Source organism: Nyctereutes procyonoides, unplaced genomic scaffold, assembly GCF_905146905.1.
Source record: "Nyctereutes procyonoides isolate TBG_1078 unplaced genomic scaffold, NYPRO_anot_genome, whole genome shotgun sequence".
NCBI classification, from domain to species: Eukaryota; Metazoa; Chordata; class Mammalia; order Carnivora; family Canidae; genus Nyctereutes; species Nyctereutes procyonoides.
The window spans coordinates 21,367,801-21,383,302 of record NW_026575048.1 but is presented as its reverse complement, the minus strand read 5'-3'; the positions used below and the strand labels follow the sequence as shown (position 1 = coordinate 21,383,302).

The following is a 15,502-nucleotide window of genomic DNA, read 5'->3' as shown; positions in this document are numbered from 1 at the left end:
CGCGGGCGGCGCAAGAGACGCTAGAGCCTCCGCGGCGCGGCCGGGGAAGGCGGAGGGGCGGGCCGCTCGCCAGAGCATCCTAGCCTCCGGGCCAGCCAGGGACAGGGGCGGGGAAATGGAGGGCAGGGGAGGACCCGGGAGAGAGGCGCTCACCGCCGTAACGTAACCAAGGGTCTGGGAGAGACGAGGCTCTGGTCCCCAGCAGGGCAAGACGAGATGGGGTCCCCAAGGCAGGGCGCCCCCAGGTCGCAAATGAGGAGAGTGCGCTTCTCCCTCCGCCCCCAAGTAGCGGGGGACGGAGCCGCCGGGGAACTGGCTGCTGGGCCTTACTCGGCAGCCGACGAGGTTCAGGAGCTCAGGGCTGGACAGGCTGGGACTGGGGCGGAGTGCGACCCCGGGGGTTGCTGGGCGGCGCCGACCCCCGTGGAGCACAGAACCGAGAAACTGCGAAGACGTTCCGCAAGGGGGCGCCGCGTCCGCGCGTCGCTGGCCCCTGACACGAGCGCTCCTTCCTTGGCGGTCCCCCTCGGCGAACCTCACCGTCACCTTGGAGACGGACGCTCGGATTCCTGGAGCAAGTAGGTACTGAAGGGGGCGCTTTTCCCTCCACGGAAGTGTCCTCGGATACCGGAAAGGGGCTGGAAAAGCCAGGAAATGTATTGCTACTCTCGCCCACCTCAGCGGGTCCCGTCGCCCTTTGTGGCTACTGCAGTGTTCAGTGAATCTTAAAATCTAGGTTCCACACCCACGCGCTGCCGCTGCGGGCGGTGCGTGTCGGGCCAAGTCATTTAAATTCTCTGAACTTGTTTCCTCCTCTCGAAAACGGACGGAATGCCTTACGGGGGTTGTAGTGAATGCGTGCTTGCAAATTGTAAGCCACATTCATTCGTCTTTACCCCTAGCTGTAGTGACAGAACCGTAATAGGTACTCAAAAAGTATTTTCTCGTGTGAATTAAGGTATAGTTGTGCATTTTGTGTTTACTAAACTTTCATTAAGAATTGATGGGGAGGGGCAGCCCGGGTGGCTCAGCGGCGGGCGTCTGCCTTTGGCTCCAGGCACGATCCCCGAGTCCCGGGATGGAGTCTCACGTCAGGCTCCCTGCGTGGAGCCTGCTTCTCTCTCTGCGTGCGTGCGTGCGTGCGTGCGTGCGTGTGTGTGTCTAATGAATAAATAAAATCTTAAGGAAAAAAAAGAAAGAATTGATGGGGGAATGTCTTACTTGTTCTTCCTTCAGGTTTGCTAAGGACTCTAGGAGTTCCTCTCCACCGAATCTTAGTTTAATAAATGATTTTTTCAAGCCAGAGAAGCTAAGCAAGTCAGAGATGAGGTTTAAAGAAAAGGCAGTGGTGGAAATGACAAAGCTGAACAACCAAATAAAACAAGCTCAAAGCCAGCAAGAGTCACTAATGGAGGAAACCAAGCAGCTATATGCTGAGAAGTTACTCGTCCAGACTGAAAACAAATTCTTCCTGGAATATCTAACCAACAAAACTGAAGAGTATAGAATGCAGCCTGAAAAGCTGTGGAACAGCTATTTACAAAAAAGTCAGGAGATTGAACAAAGGAGACGAGACTATGCCTCCAAATATGCGAAACAAACTTCAGTGTTTAAAGGGGAGCTTTTGCAGAAGGAAAAGATCCAAAGCAACTTAAAGCAGCAGTTGCAGACACTGAGGATAATTTCACTGTTAAAGGAGAAACAGGAGAGAGAAATCCAGATATTACAGGACGAGAAAAAGAAAACCCCAGCTGAGACAGATGCCAAGAAACAGGAAATCCAGGTCCAGTTACTCCAGGAAAAAGCATTTCTAGAGAAACAACTGAGTGAGCCAGACATGGGGCAGGTGGGAAAGAGGAAAAGAAAGGAGCTTGACAGGAAGGCCCAGGCCTTGGAGTTGGAAGCAAAGCAGTATACTTTTGAGTTCTACCGTGGCATCAGGAGAGAGAACCGGGAGTTACGGAAGAAGTTACTGCAGCAAACTCAGCAGTGCCGGGAGTTGCAAGCTACTAAAAGCCAGTTAGAAAATCAGAAGCAGCAGCTGCAGCTGGAACAGTGGTATGTGGAGGGCTTAATCCGGGCGAGGCAACGACTGCAAAGAAGGCGTAATTGGTGCCCAGGACAGGATGCTCCAAGGACCACACTAACACCTCTGAGTACCAAACCAAAGATTAATCCAAAGCAATTCCTAAAATAACACTGCGTAAATAAAGACTGGAGCAAGTATTCTTATAAACCGATTGCTGCATAAACTTAGTTAGGAAGGCCTTAGGATCTCAGATTGCTATGGCAAAGTATCCATCATGATGTGTTAGTGTGAAATATTAGGTGCATTTTTCCAGCAGTACTGCTACATATTTGTGCCACCAGCTTCCTTTAATTAGGAGATTTTTCCTTAATTACATCTTGTTAATAAATGGGATGTTCCTCAAATCTCTAGATAACACCATTTCCCAAACACCAGTACTTTAAACTAGTTCAAGAAAACCACCTGGAGGTAGTGAAAGGAAAACAGTGGTGTGATTTATTTCGTGTGGCCAAGTTAGATTTCTAAGAGTAGCATTTCAGATTGACTTTATATAATACCTTCCTCTCTGTAAACAAACTGGTTATCCTCATGCCTCCTGGCCAGCTCCACACAAAAAAGGCAAAGTGCTTTTAAGGTCTTTTTCAAGTTTGCACCAGTGACCAGGCAGCTTCGTCTATAGTTTTGTCAAGAGTGGAAAAGTAATTTAAACGGTATGTTCAATAAGAGCTAGGCAAAAAAAAAAAAAAAAAAAAAAAAACCCACTGGGCAGAATTACCTTTTGTCTGATGCTCAGCCCCTACAATTTTAGCTTTGAGTAAATTAAGGGAAGAGCAGATATTAGGTCAAGTCTTAACTTTTGAAAAACCTTTTCTGTCAAGAAATACCTCTAGCATTAATGAGGTAGCTGAATGCCTCTACTTATTTCAGGAAAATATATGAAAAACATTTTAAAATATTGGGACAACTGTAAAGAGTCTTGTGCCGTCTATTTCCCTAACAACATTCTGAATTCTAAGACAACGAGTAAGATTACTTAAATATAAGTACTTCTACATTTTCTTACTATGTGTGTACCTGATAGTACCTTTGGAAATGCCTTTTATAATTAAAAGTGCCTTATATTTATGTCTATTGAGAAGAACAAGCTTTGCACAGTGACAGTATCCATCATAGCCAAAGAAGTTTATCCAGGCACGATTATTGCTAATGTAGAAGAACTGGAAATAATATTTTTAATTGGTAAGACTTTTATGGTAGTTTTTAACAATTTTTTTGCACTGACGACATATAGATGGTTAGACTAGTTATTTATTTGCATGCTGAATCCTAGTACAGGAATATAATCCCACATTTTAACATTGCTCCTCTATGGGAAAATAAAGTCAACTTTATGTTTTCCAGAAATTGTCAGTGATAAAAACTTCAAAATAATTTTCCTGAGTTTTCAGTTTTATGCCTATGAAAAAATGAATTCCTTTAAAATTGTGGAGTAAAAAGTTTTTTCTCCCTCAATGCCTTCACCTTCTAGCTTTAACAATGTTTTTAATGTGCAGCTTATTGAAATAAAAACCTTAGATTATAATGTATCTGTTGACTTTTCCCCAGTAACGGATTTCCTGTTTCATCACTCTTCTCTTACTACTGCTTCTGCATATCTCATTCATACTAGTATGGATATAATAAAACCAATTTCAATACAGAAAGTAGAATTTTAGATAGTATGCAGGTAACTTAACCTTCAGTTCTTGAGCCGAAAATACAGAAAGACTGTCGAACCTGAAAAATATGGTAACCAACACAAATTTGAAGCCTTATTCTCTGTAGATGCAAAAATGTGCCAAAAAGCGTAGGAAAATACATACCAAGGCTCGATAAGGAGTTAGAAAGCAGGAAGGATTTAGAATCTTAGTATTCTGCTGTTAATTTCTCTCCTGCCTTTGCTGACCCAGTTACCTAAGTGGGGAGTGGCTAACTTCCATCTCATACGTTTATTTTTAATTCCTATTATCCCAGATCATGAATCTGGTGTATTGCTGCTTTAGGTCTGTCCCTTTCCAAGTGAGGTTTTGAGAGCTTGAAGACTATTTATTTATTTTTTTTAATATATTTTTTTTAATTTTTATTTATTTATGATAGTCACACAGAGAGAGAGAGAGGCAGAGACACAGGCAGAGGGAGAAGCAGGCTCCATGCACCAGGAGCCCGACGTGGGCCTCGATCCCGGATCTCCAGGATCGCGCCCTGGGCCAAAGGCAGGCGCCAAACCGCTGCGCCACCCAGGGTTCCCTTGAAGACTATTTAGAGAGTGAATCATTTGATAAAGATAATTTGAAATCCATACCTGCAAGTGAGCAGTAGGCTGGCCAACTAATACTTCAATCTACTTTGAATCTGCTTTGCAATGAACAAAATTAAACACAGTGATGTTACAGAAAGTGCATTTAGGTGGAAAAGGACCTCCGAGGTGAAATTAGGTTAAGACCTAAATGATACAATGAAGCCTACCTTGCAAAGCCCAAGGAAGAAGCCATTCCAGGCAATGGGAACAGTGAATGCAAAGGTCCTAAGATGGGAATGAGCTTACTAGGTTCCAGGAACAAAAAGGTCACTATGGCTAAAGGGTAGCTGGGGAATGGTCAGAGAACAAAGGAGTAGGGGAAGAAGAGGCTAAATGGGTTAGCAGGAGGAGGAGAAGGCCTTGTGGGACAAGGAGGGAGTGACTTGGATTCTAAGTGGAATGGGAAACCAGCAGGCTTTGAGCTGGTGAACGAGCGCTGATTTACAAGTTTAAAAACTCACTATGGCTGTTATGTGGAGTGTATCCAAACCAGTAAAAATCAGAAGGAAACAATTAGGAAACTTATAGTCTAGCCAAGAGGTGATGATGGTTTGGAGTAGGGCGGCTGAAATAGAAGTAAGTAGAAAGAAGAGCAGACTAAAGGGTGAAGGGAAAATGAAAGGTTAAGACAAGTAACATTTCTAAGGTGTTCCCTTTTAAGAAGGAGGTGAGCAGAATAGTTTGTGGGCACTGATTTTTTAAAAGAAGTATTTCAGACACAAAATACAGAAGATCAGAACAAACCCACTATCTACCTTAAGAAATAAGAACTTAAAAATTCACTTGTCCTTCTGAATCCTAGAAGCACTGTCCTAAATTTGGTGTTTATCATTCCTGTGCATGTTTTCATGCCACGTATACATATACATATGATATTAAACTATAAATGTATACTACATACAAATATTTACATATGTAGCATATAAATATATTTTTATATATCCATAAACAATATAGAGCATTGTCTTTAAGCCTTATATAAATGGCCTACTTCATGTATTCTGTAACTTGCTTTTTCCAGGCATTATTGTTGAGATGTATTCATGATACAAGAAGCCTTAATTTTATCGCTGTATAGTATTTCAGCATATAACTGTATCACGATTTATCCCTTCTCCTGATGGACAATTAGATTAGTTTTAAAGTAGGTTAACAAAGAGACCCAAGAAGGTATAGTGCCTCAAATAACAGATCTTTTTTCTCTTCAGATAGATGTTCATGGGGTGATTCGGGGCATCAACCATTTTCCATTTTCTGCTCTGCCACCCTCTAAAGTCATTTTATCATCTGCATGTGGCCCAAGGAAGGGGGAAAAAAAGCATAGAAGTATACTCATTTTCTTAAAAATTCTAGCTTGCATGTGACACCCTCAATTCCATTAACGTTCTATTGGAGAGAAGTTAGTTGGCTGCCCCTTCAATACAGGGGCGGGGGGGTGGAGAGCTGGGAAACATAATCTAACCATTTGTCCTGTAATCCTATAACTCTGCAAGGTGAGAGCAGATTATGGTGGAGTAAACCATACTACAGTATCATTCTTTGTTTATGTCTCCTGGTATACCTGGGCAGGAGGATTTCCCTCTGTATATACCCAGGAGTAAAACTGCTGCATCTTAAGGCATATTTTCAGCTTGACTAGATACTAACAAATCGTTTCCAAAGTGATTGTACCAGTTTACATTCCAATTCGTGCATGAGAGTTCACATTCTGTACAACCTGGCTATATTCGATATTGTCAAATTTGTATTCTAATGAACTTTGTTTAAAAACTTAAGAACTCAGTAGAATGATTATGATACTCTCTACTGAGACTTGCTGAGACATGGCCTCAGGAAGGAAAAAATTTTTCTTACAAATTTTCTTTATTTATTTAAGAGAAGGAGAGAGAGAGAGAGAGAGAGAGAGCATGAGCAGGAGGAGGGGCAGAGGGACAAGCAGACTCCCTGCCGAGTGAAGAGCCCGACGTGGGGCTTGATCCCAGGACCCCAAGATCATGACGTACACCTAAGTCAGGTGCTTAACCAACTGAGCCACCGAGGCACCCCAGGAAGGAAAATTTTTTTTTAAGTGCCTACAATGGCCCTAGATGAGACTGGACAAGTTTCCTATACTAATTCACTTTAACCTCAAACAAATTACTCGTTTTAGCCAACACATTTCAGGAACTAAAATACTACTGAGACACCGCATTTGGTACTTATTTCAAACCCACTCCCATGTCTAGCCATCTTCTTATCCCCATGCACAGTGTCGGCACTGTGTCGGCAAGTCGGGCAGCAGGTTGGAGTCAATGAACAACTGGAAACATCATTCTAACCGACAGTCATTTATTTCTTTTGTCATTGCCCAACATTCCCCAAGTCTTACTCACCAGAAATTAATATAGCTTCTTCATTTCTCCTCCCTGACAATCCTCACCTACCGAAAGGGTTTCAAGGGTGCAACTGCCAATGAAAAGGTAGACTGGACATACCACGTCCTTGACCTGTTTCAAAACTATCTATCTGGCAGTATCCAAATCTGGTTTCAATGCTCCCTTGTTTGAAAGTGGTCTTCACAAAAGCCCACATTTTAAAGCTATGTGGAGCAGCACAGAATACAGAGTTAAAGAGCAGTAACAGCCTTTCAGAATTTGAAAAGGTAGTATTTATCCATATCAGGGTTAAGGGCCCTTGCTTTTTATGTGGCATATGCCACAAAAGTTGGCAAGAATATATAAGACCAATATTTATGGAAGAGGGGAAGAGAATCTAGAAACACAACAGAGCTGTTCTAAACAATGCTCCAGAGAAAGCCAGCCTTGAAGAAGAAAAGTAGCCCACTAGACATTACCAGGTAGGCATGAGGTACAGAAAAGGAATTTTTCTTTCCAACACCAGAGAAATACCTACATCTGGTGTCAAGTCTCAAGATATAAAGAGGATAAACGCCACATACAAAAGAGGACAGAGGACTATATTCTCAGAAAACTCCAAAAGACAGACGTCGGCTGAGGGGAGGAATAAGGACTTAGCATGGTGTAGACTAACAAGTGAGGTCAAGCCCAGGGGAGACGGAATGTGCCCCTTGGCTGCCAGTCTGGCATTACTAGGAACACTAGGATTCTGTGTCAAAACATCAAGTGCAATGCGGTAATTCTTCATCCTTAAAACTGGGGGTTGGAGGTTGGGGGGTTGGGGGTGGGGGACAAGCGCCCAGAGGACACTGATCATAGCAACAGATGAGGACTCAAGCCCTAGGAAAGTCAAGGCAGTATTTATTGCTTCGTCTACTTCCTGCTTTCCCACCATTTTCATGTTTGGGACATTTTGATGTTTGGGCTGCTTTTCATGCTTGGGGGTCTAGCCAGTCACTGCTACTTGGGACAAACGAAACACTTCCCAGTAAAACCAGCATAGGGAGGTTCTAGCTTTTTCATCTTAAGTCCATTTTCTTACTTTCAATCCTAAAACCACATTGAGAGAGAACAAACGGCCTCCATAAAATCTGTTACCCAGGGAGACAGGATAAGCTTATTACATGAGTGACAACAGTTCTAGCTTCTAGGATTGTTATATCACAAATACAAAATGATAAATCAGTATGATTCTTAAAAATTAATTTGGAATTGTTTTATAAGCGAAATGATGGAATGACTAATCAGTGGAGAGTCCGAGAACATTCTATAGCCCGGGAAGGAAAAGGACAACCAAATGGGTTTCTCAGTTTTGTACAGAGCAAGAAGGGCCCACAGTTGGACTGAAGAGGGAGCTCTTTGGGCAAAATGAGAGAAAAACAAGAGGACTCCAATGAGGAATAGCAGGAACACCTACCCAAGAGGCGGTGGGGGTGGGGGGGGAGTGGGGTCAAAGTGAATAAATAGAGAGAACAGTGAAATTTACACAGGAGGAAGGAGCTGAGAAAGTCACAGCCTTACCCAAACAAAAGAGTACATTTCTCCTCGCTCAGCCCCAGTGACTCAGTCCTCCCAGCACAGGTCCCCGTGACAACAGCATCCCGTTTGCTCTCCTAGGAGCTTTCACACTGCCTGCCTATTTCCTTCCTCGTTTATGATGAGTCTTTGGGGGCTTTACTTTCTGGAACTGTGCTGGCACTGGCTCCTGCTCCGGTTCCTTATAGGAGGTCGACACTAGCAATTCCTCGTTATTCCTCCTCTGATCCTTCCCTACTCTAAGACTCAGCTCCGCCTCAGGCAGCTGGATGCCTGGCTGCTGCAGCCTTCGCAGAGACCTTCTGCTCCTGTGCTGCTGTCTCCGCTTTTCTTCTTCCTGCTGCCGCTGCTTTATCTTCATTAGCTTTTCAAAGCTTTTGGTGGTGGTTGGGTTTACGACGAACCAGTCCTACAGAGGCAAAATGGAAAAATCATCCAGTCAATACACAGTAGAGAGCACAAGGAATGGGTGGGGGAAGAAATTCTTTCTTTTTTGAAAGATTTACTTATTTATTTGACAGAGAGAGAGAGCACGAGGAGAGGGAGGGGCAGAGGGCAAGAGAGAATCTCCAGCAGATACCCACCCCTCCCACCAAGCATGGAGCCCTAGGCTGGGGCTCGATCCCGCGACCCTAAGATCATGACCTGAGATGACATCAAGAATCCCATGCTCAACTGAGTGAGCCACCCAGGCGCCCTGGGTGTGAGAAGACTTTCTAAAAGGCACGGCTAGGGCAGAACACAGTAAGAAGGAAACGGATAGGGAACCAGGGCTTATAATTCTGTACTTTAAATGGGAGAAATTCAATACAGAATAGTGAGTAGTCATTACAAGCATTTATTGTGTAGCACACGATTTGGGGTACTTCATACTTCAGTAAGTGAACTACAAAGTCTGTTCACTTAGCATCATCCTACTTATTTATCTCCTTTGTAAAAATCTCATGAGCTATAAAGCTTCGGGCCATAGGACATTTTTATTTCACGAAAGTATAGTGGTTAAGGGCATGAATTCTACAGCGAGACCATCTTAGTGCAAATCTCAGCTGTTTCTGGCTCTGTGACCATGGGGAAATTACTCAACCTCTCTGAGACTCAGTTTAAAAAAATTAACAGTTGAGGAACATGAAATCCAATTATGAAACACTCTTGTGGAAGGAAGGAAGGAAGGAAGGAAGGAAGGAAGGAAGGAAGGAAGGAAGGATTTCAATTGAAATCAAGTGATCTGATCAGTCTTCTAGGTCTAACTACCAATTCATAGGAAATACCCGGAGAGAGGACCACCACCACGACAGGAATGCACTCAGCAAAATCCAAAATGTGTATACACATGTGACAAATGACCGTTTCTCCAACAAATAAAAAGGGGGAGTAGGGGAAACTTCTAGACCTGCAATTGAGATATGCTTTCAATATAAAAAATACACATTGTATTGCATAGACTTAGTATGAAAAAATGTAAAGTATCTCATTAGTTTTTATTAACTACATGTTTAAAAGATAATATTTTAGGTATACTAGGTTAAATAAAATATATTATCAACATTAATTTCACCTATTTTTATTTAAAAACATTTTTAGAATGTGTGTACTAGGAAATCTGAAATTATATACATGACTCACATTACATTTCTATTGGATAGCACTCTAGATTAAAATATACAGTATACGGACATTTTTTTTTTCTTCCTCCTGAACAAGCCAACTCTGAAAAAAAATTAAGAGGCAATCAAGGAAATTTAAATAATTTCAATAATGACGAGGTATATGACGATATTCAAGAACCATTCTTTGCTAATTTTTTAGGTGTAATGATGATTGTGGTTATACAATTTTAAAAGTCCTTATATTTTACACACACACATCAAAAGAAGCAGTGACAGTTGACATGGTATGTGGAATTTGCTTTAAAATAAGCCTTTAAAAAAAAATAAGCCTTTAAGGGACAAGAAAAGTGGGTGTGATTATAAAGGAAAAGAAGATTGGCCACACACTGATGTCTGTTAGGCTGTTCATTATACTATTCTGTCCATTTTCATGTATTTGAAAATTTCTGTTGAAAAAAAGTAGCTTCAGAATATGTGAGGCAGAGAGGGAGGAACAGAGTGAAAATGTTTTACCACCACGTATAATTTATAAATATAGGCACAAATCATTGAACTAATAAGACTTGGAGAACAAACTCCAAACCAAGTGAAATTTGTTGGTTCCAACTTTTTAAGAAGAAATTGGAGAAATAGGCTCACTACATAAATGCTGGATTTTGTTAGGAGATTAATTATCTTTTAAATACTTCCTGAAGTATAAAAAGGTACACTATTACTATGAGGAAGATATGACTGACTGCCTTCCAGAGGAAATCTCAGATATAGAAAGCGATTCCAAAGCTTAAACCTGTAAAACAACAGAGACCACATTTCATGACACTAACTACAGCCCACAGCGTTAGGAAGTATTAAATGTGAGGGCAGAGAACAGTTGAAGGTGTTTGCTCTTTTTCCTTATTAGGCCACAATAGCTTCTGCGGTAAGATATTCCAAGAGAATGCACACTCTACTCCTTAAGCTTTTGAAATACAGGTATTTAATTACACAGGAAACAATTTCTCTATCGACCTGTATAACTAAAAACTTGCCCCAGGAGAAACCTCTTGACTTTCTGTATTTAAAGTATTTTTATGCAGAATCGATTTATTTATTTTTTTTTTAATTTTTTTTTTTTGAGAGAGGCAGAGACATAGAGGGAGAAGTAGGCTCCCTATGAGGAGCCTAATGTGGGACTCCATCCCAGGAACCCAGGATCATGACTTGAGTGAAAGGCAGACGCTCAACCACTGAACCACCCAGGCACCCCAGAATTGATTCTTTAATTTTGAAAATTTACAGACCTTAAGAAAGGTGACAAGAATTCAATGAATCCTAGATTTACCATTGCCTACCTCTCTTCCCTTTCTTCCTTCTTCTCTTCATTTTGCTGAACCATTTGCAAGTTATTTGTAGACATATTTCATCCCTAAAAACTTTAGCATAGATCTGCCTGAGAACAAGGGCCTTCTGCACAGCTACAACACAATGATCACATTTGGGAACATGAACATTGACTCATCACTGTTATTTAATAGAGCCAGTATTCCAATTTCTCCAGTTTGTCTCACTAATGTCCCTTACAGTTGTTTCTTTGCAGTATTTGAAACATTAAAAACAGATTGCTCAAAGGCCTTAGAATAGGAGAAAACAGAAGTATAGAGACTGCTATAAAACAAGAATTCTACAGCTATAAACTCAGCCCAGCGCCCAAACTCTTGGTTTAACTGAATTTAAAAGAATCACAAGAGCTCAGGGGTGCTCACACTTACAGTGATTTCAAATGCTTTCACATAAAAATACAATTACACATCTAATTTCACAAAGTATTTTAACTCTGTCTCTGGTAAGCACTTTCAAATTCCTTTCCTCAACAGTCCCAGCCCATAAAAACGCACAAAATCCACTTTTGGGGGCGCATACCTATGGGTTCCACAGGATCACAAAAACATGGCGGGGAAAGCAGGGACCTCACCTCAGCATGGACAGAGTTGATGTGATACTTGACACCACTCTCTGACACAAATTCTTTTTGACACAGAAGACACTTGTATTTTCCAGCCACAAAGTTTCCCTGTTTTCAAGAGAGAAAGAAAAGGGAATTACTCGTAAATTCAGGAACACATACCTGAGCCATGTGGGAGATTGTTAGAGACAGAAAGGGCGGGGATTTTACTTCAGCAAAGAAGGAAGAAAATCCAAAACAGCAATACATTTAGGAAAACTCGGTTGGGCAGACTGTCACCAATATAAATCTATCCTACTTATAATTCTATACATAATACCCCCACCCCTTCAACACAAACTGAGGTTCTCCTTCTTTTGCTATAAAACACGTCACACTTTTCTAACGTCCTTGTTTCTTTCACTTCCTGGTTCTCTTGGAATGACTCTTGGACTCCTGAGGTTAAACAGAGGCACCAATGCATATAATTCTTCCCACTATAATCCACTGTTTCAAAGAGTGCCTTGGACATCCAGAATTTGAGAAGTATCATTTGCAACATCTAGGTTAAGGACTCTGAAACTAAGATCATGATGACAAACTCCTGAGCATTCCTGGACAGATGGGGTTTGGATGTCTACACTCCCGTGCTGCCTTGACTCCTGAAGCTCTGAGTGCCCATGGGGCTCCTTTTGTGTGAAGAGATATTTCTGAATGGGAATTAAAAAGTTACAGCAGTTTGTAGGGCACCTGGGTCAACACAAAAAAGATTCAGTGAGGTGAACAGCCGTCTGCCTGACAGCAGATAGAGCCTACTTCTCATCCGCAGAGGCCAGTATAATTCAGATGGGAGTAGAGGATCTTCAACAATCCAGATAAACACATGTAAGTTGATTCAAGAAAGTTTAAGGCCCGATAAGATAGGGAAGGCCCAAGGCAGGAGAGGCTCAGGTGGAAGATGTTAAATCCCTGGTAGAGACTCAAAATTAATAATATATTTCTCCAAATTCCTTAATTGATAAGACTTAAGGCTATGTTGGCTTTTCCTGTATCTTGAACATAGCCGGGCATCCCCTCTAATAACAGACCAAGCATCTTTGGGACATGAAAAAACTAAGCCAGCCTCTGAAGATAATGGCAAACAGGACAACTAGCTGTTCATCTAAACTGAATTCTCTTCCATGTCAGACTATTTTAGAGGTCATGGTAAGATAAATTGTTCAGAAAGTTACAAACCAAGGTACAAGAGCCCAGGTGAGCTTTAAGGCCTGATACACTACTGTAGACAGCTTCACAACCCTGAAAAAGAGAAGAAGAAATCCATGAAAACTATAGCAAACCGCATCCTTCTCTTAGCAACCTGGCCATTTATTTACACTGACCAGCCCTACACTTGGAGGAAGAAGCCCAATAAATCACATTACAAACCAAACAGGAAAAAAATTCACACACAAGCCACAAAAGCAAAAAAGAAAAACCAAAGAAAGGTTTAAAAACAAATGGTGAACAAGTTGTTGAGAAAAGCTTAAGATATTCTCTTCCCTGCTACTTTTTCTCTGACACAGAAAATTGCAGTTAGGTATTTTTTTTAAATCTGCCTTCTTCAGTACAAATGTGTCTCCTATTTCTTGTATATTTGCTTCTTCCCAAAGTTCTGCACATATGGTTGTGGTAGATTAGAAGATGGCTGGAAATTCTCTGCCACTCTTTCCTGCAACAAGTGGATGCTACTTACCCTCCCTTTGAATCTGGGTGAACCCTGTAATTCCTCTGACCAATAGAATCCCATGGAAATGATGTTGAACAAATTCTGAAGCTAGGCCTTAAGAGTTCTGCGGCTTCCATCTTCATGTTCCTGGGATACTCTGAAAAGTCAGTTGCCATGTGCCCTGCTGGTAACCCACTACACCCTGAAGGAGCTCAATTGGCTGCACAGAAGCCATCTTGGACATCCGGTCCCATCTGAGCTTGCGGCTAAATACAACCCACGAATGATCCCAGTTGATGCCACGTATGACAGGAGAATGTTCTTTGAGCCCTGGCAGAATTACTGATTTATAGAATTCTGAACAAATAAAATAACTGAGGTTTTAAGCCACTGAGGTTCATGTACTTCATCATGATGGAATAAATAACTGAAACAGCAGTTTGATTAACATTTACGGAATAAATAAATGAGAAAGAACCACCTGGTTAGGACACTGAATGCGATGGTATTTCTTGATATCTGACTTCCATTTGTGTAGCACTTCCTGGCTGAAGGTAGGCAGCCCAGGGCGAGTATATTTTAACTACAAGACAAGAAATATTTTATTGGAGGAACCCAACTTCCAACCAAAATACCCCAAAAGTTTCACACCCAACTCTTCAGGTTATGTAATTCTGGAGTTCGACAAGCATCCTTTCATGTGCAAAAAAACTGTAGTAGGTATGATCCTTTAAGTACAAATTAGTACAAATTAGTACAAATTAGTACAAAGTACCTAACACTGGTAAGTATAATTTTCTATAGTTTAATCTTAGAATGTTTTGATTTTTAACAGAGGGAAGGAGACTTTCAGATATGGCACTTCATCTATAATTTGAAAAAGCTACTGACAGAGCATTTATACAGCTAAAACACTTTTACAAAAAAAACCAGGGAAACAAATATGTACTACATGTAAATTATACTTATTATAGGTATACTTAAACACAGGGTACATACATACACGCACATATATAATACATTTGATAGAAATATATGTAAATTGGGAAAAGGCTAGAAGGTTATTTTTTTTTTATTTATTTATGATAATCAGAGAGAGAGAGAGAGAGGCAGAGACACAGGCAGAGGGAGAAGCAGGCTCCATGCACCGGAAGCCCGACGTGGGATTCGATCCCGGGTCTCCAGGATCGCGCCCTGGGCCAAAGGCAGGCGCCAAACCGCTGCGCCACCCTGGGATCCCGCTAGAAGGTTATAAATGAACACGTGAACAGTAGTCATCTCTGGGTGGTGGAATTTTGAGTGGTTTTAATGTCTTTTCCCTGCTCCTCTGCATTTCTCCTTTTTCTTCAGAAGTGTCACGTTAATTCTGGGTAATTTTAAATTCAAACACAAACACTGAGATTCAATCTAAAAATGTGAAACATTTTAAAACAAAAATGTGAAAATAAAAGATGTGAGAGAACTCAGGGGATGGAATACACTATCTTTCCTGATACTGCCTGAGACGAGAATTAACTATTCCTCGCACTTTCCTTCATGTGCTTTGACACAGGTTAGTCTCTTCGCAGAAGTACCGCGCGCTAACCGATTGTGCCACTGGAGCTCCAGGTTAGTCTCTTCTTAAAACAACAACTGTAGTTTCCAGAAAAGAGACAGCTGGCACTTGGAGAGACAGTTCTCACAAAGCCCACCACAAGTAATAGCTATGTTTCCAGTGAGAAAACAATCCTCCTCCTGCTTGAAAAATTTAAGTATCTGAAACAGATACTGAGATAGAAAAACAGAGCCAAAGCCCATAGAGGTCAGGGGAAGTAAGGAAGTCACCTTCAGGAAACGCTGACAAATCTATAAAGGCAATCAGAGCACAGAGCTGGCTTTATTTCTAAGTACCTCCTCTCCTCTGCAGCTAGTGTATGTGGGACCATCTAAAATCCTTTTATAGTGGGGCAGCCCAGTGGCTCAGCGGT

The 15,502-nt window shown here is 41.6% G+C and overlaps 2 protein-coding genes across 5 annotated transcripts in view; one reads left to right on the top strand and one right to left on the bottom strand.

Annotated features, from left to right (window-relative positions):
- Nucleotides 1-153: 153 nt before the first annotated feature.
- On the top strand, nucleotides 154-3,611 carry CCDC121 (coiled-coil domain containing 121). 3 transcript variants are annotated; one of them, XM_055327719.1, is made up of 2 exons: nucleotides 154-578; nucleotides 1,237-3,611. In XM_055327719.1, the coding sequence occupies exons 1-2, from the start codon at nucleotides 217-219 to the stop codon at nucleotides 2,195-2,197; spliced, it is 1,323 nt and encodes a 440-aa protein (XP_055183694.1). In that variant the 5' UTR covers nucleotides 154-216; the 3' UTR covers nucleotides 2,198-3,611. The 3 variants fall into 3 exon arrangements, with proteins under 3 accessions (XP_055183694.1, XP_055183696.1, XP_055183695.1); XM_055327721.1 differs by lacking the exon at nucleotides 154-578 and adding an exon at nucleotides 596-925; XM_055327720.1 differs by lacking the exon at nucleotides 154-578 and adding an exon at nucleotides 596-958.
- A 3,996-nt stretch (nucleotides 3,612-7,607) lies between these two features.
- Nucleotides 7,608-15,502, bottom strand: part of LOC129511172 (zinc finger protein 512) — an 89,292-nt gene continuing 81,397 nt past the window's right edge. For both annotated transcript variants that reach the window (XM_055327711.1, XM_055327713.1), the window contains 4 exons: nucleotides 14,017-14,118; nucleotides 13,064-13,126; nucleotides 11,858-11,956; nucleotides 7,608-8,708 (listed from right to left, as the gene is read on the bottom strand). In XM_055327711.1, the coding sequence (XP_055183686.1) occupies nucleotides 8,400-8,708; nucleotides 11,858-11,956; nucleotides 13,064-13,126; nucleotides 14,017-14,118 (573 nt within the window). In that variant the 3' untranslated portion in view covers nucleotides 7,608-8,399. The remainder of the gene's footprint in view (nucleotides 8,709-11,857; nucleotides 11,957-13,063; nucleotides 13,127-14,016; nucleotides 14,119-15,502) is intronic.

Bases quoted from the DNA above. Each gene is read 5' to 3' on its own strand.
- CCDC121 (XM_055327719.1), top strand. From the start codon at position 217: ATGGGGTCCCCAAGGCAGGGCGCCCCCAGGTCGCAAATGAGGAGAGTG. The intron at 579-1,236 runs GTAGGTACTGAA...TTCTTCCTTCAG, and splicing joins CGCTCGGATTCCTGGAGCAA to GTTTGCTAAGGACTCTAGGA.